A 16,771-nucleotide genomic window follows, 5' to 3' on the forward strand; every position below is an offset into this window, starting at 1 on the left:
AATTTTCCATTGAAAATAATACTATGACGTTTCATTAAATACCTTTAAATTTCACAAATTTATTTAATTTTCATTGTTTTAAATTTTTTATAAGTGGTCTTGAACGATGCAACAAATCCCTCCGTTTACATATTTTTTTGGTAAGAATTCAATCTGGCCATCGCTCGTTTCCAATTGCTTAACGTCAAAACCTCTTGAACTCGATCGATGATGTTTAGCAATTGTTCTCTCACTTCCAGTAAGAGAGGAGTTAAACATCTCTTTATCTCTGACCCCAGCTTTCAAATCAACGAAGAGATTGTGTGTGTCGATTCTCTTTTGACGGGTCTATTCCAAGATTTGGCGCATGGTGAATATCTGGTCGGTTGTTGATTTTCAAAGCCTAAAGCCACACTGATAAGGTTCAATCAGTTTGTTGGCGGTGGGCTTTAATCTTTCACACAATACGCTCGATAGAACTGTATATGCGAGACTTATCCCACGTTAGTTGGCGCAGATTGTGGGGTCTCTCTTTTTGTGAATTGGGCAGAACACACTTAAATTCCAATCGTTGGGCATGCTTACGTCCGACCATATTTTACAAAGAAGCTGATGCATGTTACATACATATCAGTTCTTCGCCGCCGTGTTTGAATAGCTCACCCAGCAATATATCGGCCCAGCAATACATATATCGGCCCTGCCGCTTTGTTGTTCTTCAAACGGTTAATTGCTATTTGAACTTCATTGATTGGGGAATCGAGTTCGTCTTCTCCTGGCATTATATTTTCACTGTCATTTAGCAGGCTGGAGAAGTGTTCTCTCCATAAGTTTAGTACGCTCTGGGCGTCGGTTACTAGATCACCTTAGGAGGTTCTACAAAAGTATGCTCCGGTCTTGAAACCTTCTGTTAATCGGCTCATATTTTCGTAGAATTTTCGAGCATTATCCTAGTCGGCCATCCCGCAGTTCCGTTATACCTAGCGATATCTTAAAGAACTTCGCGGATTGTAGCTAAACGTTTATCCGTTCATCCACCGGGGGGAATGACAGTAATCTGCGACGGAGTCTCTCTCCTACTACGAAGCCCACACCGAATTTGTGCTCCTGTATATGGCCACTGTAGTAAATGCCACAAGGAAATACTCACCTCAGTCCTTGTCCCATCCTTCGCATTTCTTGGACGGCGGTGATGTAAGCCTTCAATCTAGCGAGGACATTAACCAGCTGGGCAGTTCCCAATTAAGGGACAGGATATTCCCTTAAATCGTTATCTTTAGTGCGTTTGCCATGGTCGTCATTAAGAGGGGGGCTCTCATTCGAGGCTGTTTGTGCTTTTTCATTGGAAGCGTTTTTAACGTGGCGGTTCTCAAACCCAGCGCATTATGCTGTGGAGCGTATGTCTGGCCTTTTCACTTCAGCTCGTCATCAAACGGATGTTCTTTGGCTGCCCAGAGGATACTAGGTCTAGGACCGGAAGTCGTGAATGGCAATCAGAGAACCTTCCTCAATTGCGTGAACTTCTACACATGACGCCATATAGTACTACATATAATTATTTTCGTTTTTCTCACAAACCTCATGTCAAATATGGCGGCCAGGAACATATGTATAATTGCTAAGATTTCTGACTTTGATTCTTGCAAGTCGAAAGAATATGAAATGTTCATTGCACCCAAACTTAGCCCTTCCTTACTTGTTATACATTGGTTTGCACACATCAAGTTGTTCAGTTATAATTTTTCAAAACGTAAAACATCAAAGCTAAAATCCAATTATTAAAGTGTATTTTTATACCCTGAACAGGGTGTATTAAGTTTGTCACGAAGATTGTAACACCCAGAAGGAAGGGTCGGAGACCCGATAAAGTATGATCAGTGTGTCGAGCTGAGTCGAATTAGCCATGTCCGTCTGTCTGCCCGTCTGTCTGTATATATACGAACTACTCCCTCAGTTTTTAAGATATCGTTTTGAAATTTTGAAAACGTCATTTTCTCTTCAAGAAGCTGCTCATTTGTTGGAACTACTGTAACATATAGCTGCCATACAAACTGAACAATCGGAATCAAGGGCTTGTACGGAGAACTTTCGCATTTGACAATATACATATGTATATTCACGATCAGAACGGATTACTATAGCATATAGCTTCCATACAAACACATAGTTACTAACAGAAATGCACCTGTGAAGGGTATTTAGGTTCGGTAAAACCAAGGTTAAGGTTTTTTCTTGTTTAATTAATAAAAAATAGCGGCACCGATAACCCGGCTTTTCTACGATTTAATTTACATTGAAATAGCAACGTTGCTCAATTGAGCACAAGAATAAGTACGTTGTCACTACGGAAGGCGGCACGTCGGTGAATCATTAGTGGCCGTTAGTCATTCCGTACCTACCACCCGTATCCAACGAAATTTGTCGAAGGTTATGACCATAGTGATAACGTAGAAATCTGTTGTTCTCTTTTCCATTTTTAACACAAGGGTATATTATACAAAAAACATTTCCCTCGAATTTTTATAACATACTTCATAAATATGTAGATATTTTTGGCAAAACATCAGGCTAACGCACTGGGGTCAACATATTGGGTACATGGGGGCTTGAACAATTATGGTCCGATTTTTGCAATTGATACATTCCAGCTGGCATACTTTAAAAACACTATTTGTGCATAGTTACATGCATATGTATATACGAATATATTGATTTGTGCTTGATTTTTGTACTGGAAAGGCAAAGAATCATATGGAATTTTATTTCTGCAATATGGGAAGTAGGTGTGCTTGTGGTCTGATTCATTTTCACAACTAAACATGAAAACGTCAAGATAATGTCATATACCTAATTCGGCTGAAATTGGTCTAATAGTTATGCTATTTTATAGGTTTTTGTTTAATGGCGTTTTATGGGCGTGATCATGGTCCGATTAGGTTCATCTACAAACTCGTCCTCACTTTTTTGCCAAAGGAAAACGTGTACCAAGTACCATTAAGATATCTCAATGTTTACACAAGGTATCCCTTGCATAGACGAACAGACAGTCTGTCACTCGAAATTCAACTCGCGCTGTCATCCTGATCATCTATATACATATATATGGAATATAATCCTATATCTAACTCGATTATTTTTGGATGATACAAACAAACGTTAACCGTTGCAAGAGTATAAAAATGTAGTGAAAGGGTTCAACATTCATTATTCGATGAAGGCGTGAATGGATTACAACCATAGATTTACATGCTTTCATTAGTATATTTTACTTCCCGTCACTTACTTTAATGTCTTCGTCATGTCATTTGTCGTTTATGTCATCGTTGGTTAGTGTTATTCCTTGGTATCGGCGAGCATCGTCCTCTGACAAAGCGTTTTTTTACTTGTTGCACAATTGCTGGGGTTAGAGAGTCCGCAGTAGCTTATTATAATCGGAAAGAGCTCTCTCAACGTAGGCGCTGTCCAGCACAATATGGAGTCGTCCATCGTTTCGTCTCAGTGACCGTCGTTTTCATGCAACCCCATCGCCTGAAAGGCTTCTCGGAAACTGTCCTTTACGTGCCCATCTACCATTTTGAGTGTTTGAAAACGGATTATATTCAGCAGCAACCATACACAACAACGCTCAAAGGGTGTTATGTGTATGATAAAAATTCTACTCAAGACATCTGAGGCTTTCACACCAGGCCACCTGTCGACGGGTGCGCCCTGCACTCGACGTTTGTAATACCTTGGAATTTCTACAAAGAACAACGTACGAGCAAACTCGTCTTCCTGGCACAAGCGGAAAATGAGGTGAGGGTGGTAATAGGCGGTGTTGCAATTCGGTCTGGCAGTTTTGCCTCGGTAGATACACGCTCTCGCCATTTGGGAGATGTACAGCAGGATAGATCACTGCTTGGTCCACTTCATGTAACGATAAACTGAGTATTCTCCACGCCGTTTCATTACTACTTACATAACTGCTCGCCTGAAACATATGGATCTCATCCTTTGGGCTATTTATGTATTTACATATATATTTCATAGCCTGGACCGAGCTGGAAAACACCACATTTATGTAAGTGTTAAAAACTTTGTAAAGCAAGCGTGAATAAGAAACCTCTCAGCTATTGTCCACGCACACGCTTTCCGCGGTGCCTCTAAGATTAAGATTAACAGAACGTCCCTCTTCCTAGAGCGCCATATGTACGTCAATACAAGGGTTAATCATTTTTTTGTGTATGTTTTGAGAGCGCGCGTGGATATTTTTTTGTGCATTTTTCGTCCTTTATGCAAGGGGACGTACTGTTCAGTACATCGCATGGTCCGTGTATCATGCTTTTAGTGACGGTGACATATAATTTTTTAACTTCGTTGGGGTTGGGCAGCTCAGCAGAAAAGTGGTTCCACTGGCTTTTCTAAAACAGGAATGTCTACTTTGATCCTTTGAAAATCATACGTTTATAGTACAATGAAAGAAAAAAGACACCGGAAAACAAATCTGAAGAACAGCGTATTACATTGTGACAATGATACTGAATAACACAAGATTAAATTGCTTGTAATTGGAAAGGCAAAATATCCTAGAGTAGTTAAACATTTTAACTCCACCAACTTACAAAGCCAGCGTGGATGACATCAACTATATAAAAGTGAAACTTTTGCCAAAGCTTTTTAAAATCTCCCTCCCCGTTTCCCACTCCGCCACCATCCGATGGCAATGAATTTTAATTAATTATATTACATTAAAAAAGTTGATAGACGAAAAAAGGAATTTTTAGAATATTACTCAACTAAATCAAAAACTGATTTTAACAAAATTGATTTACTTTTGCATGATATTTTTCTTTGACTGAAAGGATCTAAGCTCAAAAGTAATCGGGTTAGCAAGTCCTGATTTGTAATGAGCCGTTAGTTCTTTCGTGTATGATGGAGTCGATACATCTTAACCTACTTATTGCTTGACTCAGTAGATTCTTCGTAGATCTCTCCTATTGAAACTGGTGCATATTGGATAACATTGGGAGCGGAAATTTGTTTGTGCTCGTCATCATCGTTGGGCGGTATGGCCGGTATAGCCGGCAGTATGCTGGTGCAAGCCTTTTGAATGGCCTCTACTTCTGCATAACACTTTCCTTTCAGGGGGAAACGCATTTTTCCGAAAAGGAAGAACTCGCACGGTGCCATATCAGATGAACACGGGGAGTGATGTGATTTTTGGTCAAATAATCATCCTTCGATTGTTGGATTCTGAGCAGTTTTTGGTCGTCAGTCAATTTGTGCGGGACAAACCGTGCACACACCTTTCGTAAACCCAAATGTTCGGTCAAAATGCGATAAATCGATGTCTTAGAGATGCTCAATTCCATTAAAGTGTGATTTCGGCTGATTTTGATGAATTCACGCATAGTTACGATGGAATTTCCGGTGATCACGGATTTTGATTGATCATCATTTATGTCCTCACGACCACTTTGAAAACGTTGAAACCAATCGTGCACTCTGCTAGGGGATTGGCAATCATCGCCATAAACTTGTTTCTTCAATTGAAACGTTCCGGTAAAAGTTTTACCAATTTTAAAACAAAATTTAATGTTGGCTCTTTGTTCGAAGCTCTTTTTCGCACCGATAACACAAACATACTGACACTTAAAACGCAATAACTTCACTTTTAATCTATGAAATATCATGAAATTCTCACTGGACAATCGATAAAGATAGCACATTCTAACGCAGATGGCGCTACGTTCAAAAAGTTTACTTTGGAACACATCTTGTATTAGGTGATTAGAGGACTCATTGCGTTCATTTATTACGTTCGTGACGCGGTGTGGTCCAATAATTTTTTTATCTCCACTTCAACATAAGATTCTGAAACATCAGGACTGTTTTTCCTTTAAAATGTTATCATAGCAGGATAAAAGGTTAATATCAAGTTTTTTGTTAACGAAGCTTCTAATAAGTAGGTATTGATGCTTTATTAAATTTGCTTCGGTAATAAGTTATATTACTTCACACATTTTCTAAAGTCCATAATTCAAAAATATATAAACGTGAAAATTTACACCGATATGATGTGCCTCAATAAAAGTACGTATAAAACAAGTAAGGAAGGGCTAAGTTCGGGTGCAATCGAACATTTTATACTCTTGCAACTTGCAAGCGGTACAAAGTCACCTGGAATCCGATTTAACCCATTTTTGACACACAAACATACCATTGTCAGAGTAGTACTATCCCTGAATTTCATTTATATACCTCAGACATTGACCGATATTTTCGATTAAAAGTCAACTATAGACTCTGGGGTCCAAATAATCCGTACCTAAGAACTTGAACAGTTTTTGTTGGATTTGATTTTTGGTCATAAGGTGGCATACACTAAAGGCATCACTTGTGTAAAGTTTAATCGCGTTATATTAATTGCTTCTTGATTTGTGTACTGGATAGTATGTAAGGAATCAAGTGGAATTTAGAATTGTGCTACATATGTATATGGAAAGTAAGCGTCATTATTATCCGATTTTGCTCATTTTCATATCGTGACATAAGAATATGAATCCCGAGATAAGTGATTTTATCAAAAAGTGGGAGGTGCCACGCCCATAGTTCACTTTTACACCAGCTCCCATAAAACTCTCTCATACCATCTCAGTGGTAAAATTTAATGACTCTAGCGTATTTAGTTATTGACTTATCGCGTTTTTAGTAGTTTTGAACCGCACCGTTATATAGGGAGTGAACGGGGTTTTCATCCGTTTTCGTCCATTTTCCCAATATTGGTTGAACTTCTAATAATATTTTGCTGAGTAAAATTGGATATTGTCGCGTAAGTGGTTTAGGAGATTTAGGTCGAACGGACGGACGGACAGACAGACAGTCAACGGGATTTCAACTTTTCTCGTCACCCTGATCATTTAAATATATATATACATACATACATATATACACCCAACTCTTTTTTTACACGGATACGTTCCTCAGAAATCTGTGTAAAAAAAACCGTGTAAAAAAAGAGGCGTTTCCTATAGGAAAAGGGGAGATACGTTCCATGTCGTCTGAAACCCGTGTAAGATTAAATAAAGAACAATATTTACTTCGAAAAACCGTGTAAAAAATGTTGAAAAGTATAAAAATTCAGATATGCATGCAAATTGTATGTTCATGTGGCATTTTATTGAGCATTAAAACTTAAAATACATAATTCATACAGGTGAAAAATTGGTAGATTAAGCAAAAAACAAAAAAAAACAACTGTTAATCCAGAACTAAGAACAGAAAAATTAGAATAGAAATAAGGGAAAAATATTTACATTGCTACATAATTGTTCGTCGCTACTTGATAACAAGCGCGATTGTTTGCGACGAACTGGACTAAAATCGGTTTCATCGCTGGAGGTATCCATTTCAGCAATAAAATCACGGACACAATGTAAAGATCGTGCGAACAAAATGTGTAGGTAAGATTTATCGAATAAAGGGATTTCCCAGGATGTTCATGGATGTTCATTTCAGCAATGGTGCTAAGTATGGTAAAAACAAACATAATTACAAGACAGTGATTTAAAAACCGTAGTAGATTAAAAATTTTTTACAAAAAAAGTTTCCATTTGATTTGCGTATTAAATTTTTAATAAACTGTATTGGACTAGATCGTCTTTAATATCGCGTACACAGCTGTCACAATTATTAGCCATGCACTTTTCATTCATAACGTCGCAGCAAACTGATGTAAGAAATAATTCAGCTTTGGCGGGGATCTGCGGTATAACCTTTGCGCAGCCTTGTAGTAGAAAAATAAAATTTGCATGGTACTTACAGACACACATATTGTGTCGTAAATTATTGATTAACTGAATATAAGTTGGCTTAGAACGAATAAAAATAGTTTTGCAGACTTTTTCTTCGGTATATTCGGCTTTGAAAAGTTGATTGCTTCTGTTAAGGTCATAAGCATAAAACGTTTTGAGACTACTTTCCCATTGATTATCATTGTATCCTTTCTCCCAGGAGCTTGAACGCTGATTCCATCTTGCAAAAAGAATTGTTCAATTAATTTTTCGCGCATCTGGCTTTTTGATGACTTGGTTGTATTTTCATTCATCGTTTCTGTTGGCTTAATATATTTATTGCATAAAGATTTGAGGATAGCTATTTTTCTATTCAGGTTTTTAGGTAGCGCAGCCTCAACTTTTTTAATTGCTTTTCCCATCGTTTGTTTACAGCTGTAAATTTCGCAATTCAAACTGTCAATTATATTTATGCACTTTTTTTGCCGCAAAACTTGCAGCCTAACACGGTCCTTTTCTTACTTCTTTTCTAATAAATTGCTATCAGTTTTCATTTTTTGCGATAATCTTTTTCGGTACTCTTGCTTTCGTTTTGCTTCTTTCTTCTTGTATTCCTGCCATTTCTCGACGTTTTCTTTCATTTTCTCTCTATACTTCATTTTCACACACGTTATTGCTTTTCTTGTTTCTTTTGCCGTTTTTTGCCATCAATAAAATTTTAATTTTGTGCAATTTCTACAACTTTATTTAATATTTAAGGTTTACTGGTAACGGACGCGACGAATTTCAAACACCAATAAATTTTATTAATCGTTTTTGCCGAGAGCCAATTATTACTTTTTTTAAGTGAAATGATGTATCTGCTTTTAGTCTGAAAGCAATTTACACTTCAACACTTTGTTCACTAATGAGAACAATAAAATGATGTTTTTCGGTAACGGACGCGACATACGAATATAAGCAGAAGCAAACACAAAAAACTACCGTTATTCGATCTCCACTCAGTCCGTCTGCCTGTTGAACATTATGTTACTATCAGCTGAAAATTTTTAAATTATAAAAACATCATAGTATTACTTTGAATTAGGGAATATAACAAGGAAAAACGTTGTTATATTTGGTCAAAAGAGTCAGATTTTTGTAAACTTTGTGTATTCGTTGTATATTTCGGCTCAAAATTAGAAGAAAATAAAAATTCCTTTATATTTATAAAATAAACACATTTGAGATTTATTATTTATCAACAAAAAGTTTTCAGGAACTGTTTGAATTTTGCACGCGTGGTGGACCTTTTTGTGGAAATGTCCATATATGTACTACATACATACATACATATGTACATATGTACATGATACATGATCCTTCTATTCTTCACGAAAGAGATAGCTCTAATTAAGTAAATCGCTCATGAATCATTAAATAGCAATCCACAGAATTCTAGTATTTTGAATTATGCAAGAAAAATTTAACAGCTGTGAGTATAAAAACTAATAAAACGAGTTTAAGAATTAAAATACAGTATGGTTTTCATTAGTTCAAGTTTCACGAGAGCACTGAGTATTCAATGTATTTTTATTTCTATTTATTTATACAAGTGTGAGCAAAAACAAGCAACACACAAGTTCAATTTATTTACAAATCAGATAGTATTGATTTTTTTAATAAAGGGTTGTGATACCCTTATATATTTTCACCAATTGGATGAATGAGACATTGACTCCACCAGTTTTTTTTTTTAGCACGTACGTATGAATTTTGTCCTATTCGGCCAAAATTGCACGTTCTAGTTGCTTAAGGCTGACTTATTGCTTGAAAGATACATACATACATTTTGTCTGAAAGATATCGCCGAAAAACCTCGATAGAATTAAAATCGTGACTTAAGTCAGTGGCCTGCAATACAATTTTCCGAGAATTAAAGAACGCCTTTGTCTTGTCTTTGTCCGCTACAAGAATCGGTGCATTGAGAGATAATGTAATGAGAGAATGAATGTACGATGGCTCAATGTTCCTCCATTCTTGTTGAATTTTTACTTTGAGCTCTTTAATGTTCTTAAGTTGACGTCCATGACTGAAAACCTTACTCGCTAGCAGTGACCAGAGATTTTCAATTGGGTTTAGGTCAGGACTAATCGCAGGCCAATCGAGAGTTGGAACTCCGCGGGATAATAGGAATTCTTTTGTCTTCCTTGAACGATGGATTGCTGCGTTGTCCTGCTGAAAAATATATTCTGGAACAGATAGATCTTCTCCAAACGATATTAAGACATCATCTAGAAGCTGGATATAATAATCGGAGTCCATCTTGGTGCTAATGAAGCAGATAGGTGTGGTCCCTGGGTACATTAATCCCGCCCAAACCATTAGGGAACCACGTCCAAAGTTTCGGCGCTGACGTTTTTGCTTGGGAGTGCCTTTCTTGCGCCAATACTTATCTGCACCATCCGGCCCATCCAAATTAAATTTCTTCTCATCCGAAAATATTACAGTTTTTCATTCTTCATCCCAACAAAAATATTTTTCAGCAAACCGTATTCTAGCCAATTTATGCCGAGGTAGCAGCGCTGGTTTGGAACATTTTTTTTCGTAGGAGAGAGTTAAATCTTTTTTTTAAATTTGTCGTACGCGTCGCACACCTACTCCCAAGTCCATTTCTCCAACTATCTCTTTTGCGCTTAAATTTTCCTTGACTGCAAGCCTGGAAATCTCCCTTTTCGTCCTGTTGTCGATCCTTGATGTCCGTCCTGGTCACTTTTTTTCCAATATAGATGACCCATTTTTATGAAGTTGTCGATGACACAGCTAGATCTGTTTAACCGCCTCGCAATATCGCGATTCGACCGTCTTTCTTCATGATACGTTTCAATTTTCCCCTTTCCTCAAGGGTTAATGGTTTGCCGCGTGGCATTCTGAAATGTTTACATATTAAATATAAAATACTTGTGTAATTTATTAAAAATAGACTAAAATAAGAGATACTTACTTGTATTTCCTTGTACCGTCAGTATAATTTTTTATAAAATATTAATTTTAACACTGCCTTTATACTTATTTCGCACTTCCTGACGGTTTTAATCACGTTTTATTTTTCATACACACACAAGGATGAGCAAAACTTATCGATATTGCCTAAAGTTGCCACAGAAGTCAATTACGCATTTGCAAAAAAAAAAAGTTATTTTGTGGGTTGCAAATCAAGAGAGTAATGATAAGAAAAACATCCGCCTTTATACTTATTTCGCAGGGTGTATGTATGTTACTTGGTACAAATCAGAAATAGATCATTTTGCACATACATATGTATATAAGTATAACGACTCACAGTCCCTCAGGGTCAAGCAGAGCGTCGGAAAATATTTACCAGATATTTGAAAAATGTATTGGATTACGGTAGCCACAGGCTCATAAAAATTAGCCGAATGGAAAATAAATGTCGCCTTTGTGATGCATTAAAATGGAGTGAGTAAAGAGCGGGAATTTGTTGTTCTGGGGGCAAAGTAGCCATTCCTATTTTAGAAGGGCATCTGGAACCCTAAAAACAGTATTTATAGGCAGTGCCAAATTAGCCACGTAGCAAGAGTAGCAAATGCTCCGGGCCCCGCGCTCCAACTGACCGTAATTAAAAAAATATCAAATTAGATGGAGCGTCAAATATCCTTGCACGCTTAGGCTATGCTTCACTTCCACCTTCCACCTGAAAATCTAAAACTCGATTTCGTTACGTTAAATCGTACAAATAAGTAGGAATTTTACGAACTTCTTAACTTTAATGTTCTAATGTTTGATTATACATTTTATAATCTATATATTTAGACTAGTATCTATACTAGGTACATTTCTACCCTTCAAGCGTCCAGATTTTTACTTTTTTATTAATATCCATTAATTTTTATATCAAAATAAAGCTTAATTTTGGCCGAATACTGCTATTGTGAATTTTTATATCTGGTGGCGAAACGTCTTGAGGGGCGGCAAAACGATATTCGCTGTTCTTTAAAACTCCAATTCGGGCAAAAATTCCTGCAAATTGTGTCAAAAGTGTACAAGATGGGGTTTTTCTATGGCTTTTAATAAGATGTCTTGTAAATTTACTATCAATTTCCTCAAAAACCGTATTGTGAGAATTTTGGAACTTCACAATTTGCGTGGCTTCTAGTTCCTAAATTTTATATAATTAATATTGAAGATATTTTGTAAAAATTCACTTTTGTTCGAACCACCTCATGAAACTTGTAGGTAGGTAGATAAAGGGGGGCGGCAGAAGATCCTTTGCCCCGGGCGTCCGAAGTTGTAGCTACGCCACTGATGAACAGCCACAATTTTTATACTCACAACTTTTATGCTACAGAGTATTATAATTTCGTTCCCCTAACGGTTGTACTTATCACCTAAAACTAAACGAGATAGATATAAGGCTATGTATATATAAATGATCAGGATAGCGAGAAAAGTTGAAATCTGGGTGACTGTCTGTCCGTAAGTCCTTGCAAACTGTAACTTGAGTAAAAATTGAGATATCTTGATGAAACTTGATATGCAGGTTCTTTAGCACAAAAAAAATTCGTAAATGGGTGTAATCGGATCACCGCCAAGTCCACAAAAGCCCATTAACCGAAAACCAATAAACTGTCATGACAAAGCACTAAATGAACATATACTATACAACTGTAATTTGGCAGGAGATAGAAGTAGAAAAATTTTGGAAAAGTGGGCGTGGTCCCGCTCTCTAATGTGTTTAATGTACATTTCACCTAAACGACTAAGGCTACAATAACCAAACTTTCTAAACTCAAATATTATACGAACTCCTATCGACAGTGTAAAAATGGATGAAAAAAATTTAAACAATAATAAAATAAAATTTTATCTCCGAGATGGTATCAGAGGGCACTTTTTGGTGAAATCCCATATCTCGGGACCCGACCGTGGCGTTCTTATCACATTCCTATATGTGAAAATAACGAAATCGGACTACAACCACGCCTACTTCCTTCCCTGATAATAGTATGTGTCTGTGTATCACAAATGACTTGAATCGAGTCAATAGTTCCCTGAGATCCCATATACCTTATAGAAAGATTTTCGAACTTCCAGGTGATTTTATGCTGGATATATCGGCCAATAATTGAGTTATACATAAGTATAAAAGAACTATTGGGCGAAGACTGCTACAACGCACCGGCGGCCATCGATGTGCTGGCTGTGGTTGAGAGCGCTGACCCCGCAGCACCGAGAAATGTTGCGGAAGTACCATGATTCTCTCGCCAGCATTGCAGACACTCACCGATATTATGATGCTCTACAATACCTATTGATTAAATGGAAGAGATGAGAGGGATATCACTGTAATATCCCTCAAACCAACGTAATTAAAAAAGTAACCTGCATGGACTTTTATTCATTCCATATAATGGTCGGTGAAAAAAAAAATTAATTTGTTGGTATTTACGCTTAGGACACTACTACCTCAATTTCTTGGCGAATATGTAAGTAATGATGAAGAGCGAGCGTCTGTGCTGAATTTGAATCAGAGCTAGTTGCGTGCTAAGAGCCATGTACACTCTCAAGACGTCATTGTAAACGACGTCAACGTCAATGGTCAGTCATTACGATGACATGTAACCAACCCAAAATAAATATAGAGTTGATCATAAAATGATTTCCGTCTCTCCACTTTAAACCGTAAAGGGTGGTTAAAATGTGATATTTTAATGAAATTAGATGGTCAACTTTCTTAAATATTAAAAAAAATTGGATAGGAATGAAATTGGTGTAAGCCTCATATCCCCAACATAAAAAATTTGGTCCTCTGGGGGATCACATCCACATCAAGGCAATAGATTTAATTTAGCCTTTCCGGCCTTTTCCGGACGAGTTCCCTGAAGAAATTTCCCGAGCTTTGATTCTTGCAAGTTGCAAGAGTATAAAACGTTCTGTTACACCCGAACTGAGCCCCTTCTTACTTGTTTGTTTTTCTGTTTGGAGCACATTAATACAGTATAATCCGAATATAACGACCTCGCTTACAGCGTCCGACCGCTTTTAGCGACGTAAACGCAACTTAAAGTTTCGTTTTAATACAAATTTTTGAAAAAAACATTGCTTAAAGCGTCACCGTTTTTAGCGACATACCGGCTTTAGCGACGTAATTTCACGAAATTTTAAGATAAGTTTACTGGTTATAACGACGACGCATGCTTTTTTTATTAAGAATGAATGTCGCCGATCAGTTGCGGAATCAATAACGGTAAAGTACGGTACACTGTTTTTATGTCTTTCGCTAGTACATATGTAGCTATTTACTTATGTATGTATTTCGTAAATTTTTCTAGATCAGTCTCGTCTTCAATGTATAAATGTCAGTTAGTTAGTTATTTTTTCGCGGTCAGACAATAAGAAGATGCGCCGCAATGAGTGCTCTGAAGAGAAAATGTTTTTCTATTGAAGAAAAAGCTACAATTATACATCGCTTAGAAGCTGGCGAATCAAATGCACTTCTTGCAAAAGAGTTCGGTGTTAGTCATTCCTCAATATCTACAATCAAAAAAATAAAAGCAAAATTGAACCTCTATTCAATGAAAATGTTCTTAAAATTAAACGTGTGAGAGTTTCGAGTCAAGATGATGTGATAAAGCATTATTGCAGTGGTTTAAAGTGCAGCGTAATAAGGGTATACCTATAAATGGGCCTATACTACAAGAAAAAGCAAATGATTTTGCCAAGAAGTTTAACATTTCTGGATTCGAATGCTCAACAAGTTGATCAGCCGATTCAAAGTAAGACACAATATTGTTGCAGGCAAAGTTGCTGGTGAATCTCTGTCAGTCCAAAAGAGTGATGTGAGCGACTGGTTAGCAAAAGTTTGGCCAAATTTGAAAGCCCAATTTAGCGATGATGAGATTTTTAACGCTGATGAAGCGGGATTATTTTATAAGTTGACTCCAAATCAAACTTTAAAATTTAGAGGAGAAAAATGTTTAGGCGGAAAGCTGTCGAAAGAAAGACTAACTGTGCTAATTGCAGCAAACATGAGTGGCACAATAAAAAGAAAATTGCTTGTAATTGGAAAGTCAAAGCGTCCAAGATGTTTCAAAAATGTACGGTCGTTACTTGTCGATTATGTTAGTAATAGCAGAGCCTGGATGACATCTGATATTTTTACGAAATGGGTGCGTGATTGGGATCGTGAACTCAAGAAAACGAAAAAAAAATCCTACTTTTGGTTGATAATTGTCCAGCACACCCTAAAATCGATGACTTGAGAAGCATTACTCTAGTTTTTCTACCACCGAATACTACATCCATATTGCAACCTATGGATCAAGGAGTAATTCGTGCGTTTAAATCATATTTTCGAAAATTCCTTGTTCTAAAACTAACGTCCACGATAACATTAAAAATAACAAGGTTGGGCAAGTGAAGATTACAATACTTGATTCCATTCTTATGATGTATGATGCTTGGAACAAGGTTTCTGAAATAACGATTTTCAACTGTTTCAAGCATGCTGGATTTTCTATCGCGAATATAGGCGTTACCAGCACCTCAATATTATCTGATTTTGATGATGAAGATGATGTTCCGCTCTCAGTTTGGGCAAGTGCTTTTGAAAGTAGCCTAGCCATATCAACAGAAGAAATCGAGGAATTTTCTAGTATTGCAATATGTGGTGAACTAACCGATGAAGCAATTGTGCAAAATGTAATTGTCGACAAGAGTGATAGTGATGACAGCGCTGATGAAAATGACCAGATTTCTTCATCTCCAAGCGTATCTGAAGCTCTAAAAACTGCAGAAATTTTAAATCAATTTGTACATGCTAATTTCGTTGATGAATCTGCAAAAAATATGATGTCTATTCTTCATAATGCTGTACGCGATTCTTATTTTCACCATAACAAGAAAAAACAAGGTAAAATTACAGACTTTTTGAAGTAAATTTGTATAATTGTACGTATGTATATTACTATGTACGAGTACATATGTTGATAATATGTATGTATACATAATTTGAATTGGAATAAATTTTATTTTTACTGAAAACGGTTTTTTAATAGCAAAAAAAAAAAATATTCCAACGTACTACAGTTAGTATGAAAACACTAGGGGAAGCGTAAAAGCAAAAAAAAAAAAAAATCTCTAAATTCTGTTTGAACGTCGACCGGTTACAACGACGTATTTTCATCGGTCCCTTGAATGTCGTTATAACCGGATTCTACTGTATTAGAAAAACTTCTGTCCCATTATGCGATGGAGCCACTGTATGTATAAATGATTACCGTGACGGCTCAGTTGATTTAGCAATCTCCGTCTGTCTGTCCATTTCGCACACGTCCTTTTCTACCCAAGAAGTGTTCGATAAAAATCAATTCCTCATATGGAAAACTTTTTTATTGGACGAGACATCTTCACGATTTTTGGCATGGAGTTTTGTTCAAGGCAACTGTACAATCTGCAAAAAAATTACTGAAACGTTTGGCCGGTTATGTTTTCAAATTTAATTAAGTTGAAAAAATAAAAAGACGTGTTAGTATTATTATCATTCTAACAAATCAATTATTATCTTTATTTTAGGAAATAAATTATATGATTTTAGTAAATACTTTTCGCATACAATAAAAATCGTTTGTATATATGTAAAGTTAAAAAAGTGTATAAAATCTGGAATGAATCTGCAGCAAAAGTTCAGATAACAATTACAAATAATTTATGTATAACAAACTATATAAAAAAATACATCCATTGTTTTAAAGCCCTGATTTCAAGTTAAAGGTGGTTAGTACTTTTATCGCTTATTTATTGTCCAGCAATCTGCAAGATAACGAAATCACGCAAATAAATTACTATTAAAAGACGATTTTCATTACTTAAAAAAAACTTACGACAACAAGATGACCACCCTTATCACGTACGATGCCTGGTTCGCCACCGGTCTGAATATCGATAACGCCGCCCTTGCCTTTAACCACATTGTGCTCCAAGCTGCAGAATTACATAACACATTGTTAATATAATTACAA

General features: G+C 36.5%; 1 protein-coding gene across 3 annotated transcripts in view; it reads right to left on the reverse strand.

Moving 5' to 3' along the window:
• Positions 1-16,282: 16,282 nt before the first annotated feature.
• The window catches only part of LOC120777753 (unconventional myosin IC), a 58,315-nt gene continuing 57,826 nt past the window's right edge, over positions 16,283-16,771 (reverse strand). For all 3 annotated transcript variants that reach the window (XM_040109252.1, XM_040109251.1, XM_040109250.1), the window contains 2 exons: positions 16,634-16,733; positions 16,283-16,562 (listed from right to left, as the gene is read on the reverse strand). In XM_040109252.1, coding sequence (XP_039965186.1) covers positions 16,548-16,562; positions 16,634-16,733 — 115 coding nt within the window. In that variant the 3' untranslated portion in view covers positions 16,283-16,547. The remainder of the gene's footprint in view (positions 16,563-16,633; positions 16,734-16,771) is intronic.

This window comes from Bactrocera tryoni, chromosome 5 (genome assembly GCF_016617805.1).
Source record: "Bactrocera tryoni isolate S06 chromosome 5, CSIRO_BtryS06_freeze2, whole genome shotgun sequence".
Lineage (NCBI taxonomy): Eukaryota > Metazoa > Arthropoda > Insecta > Diptera > Tephritidae > Bactrocera > Bactrocera tryoni.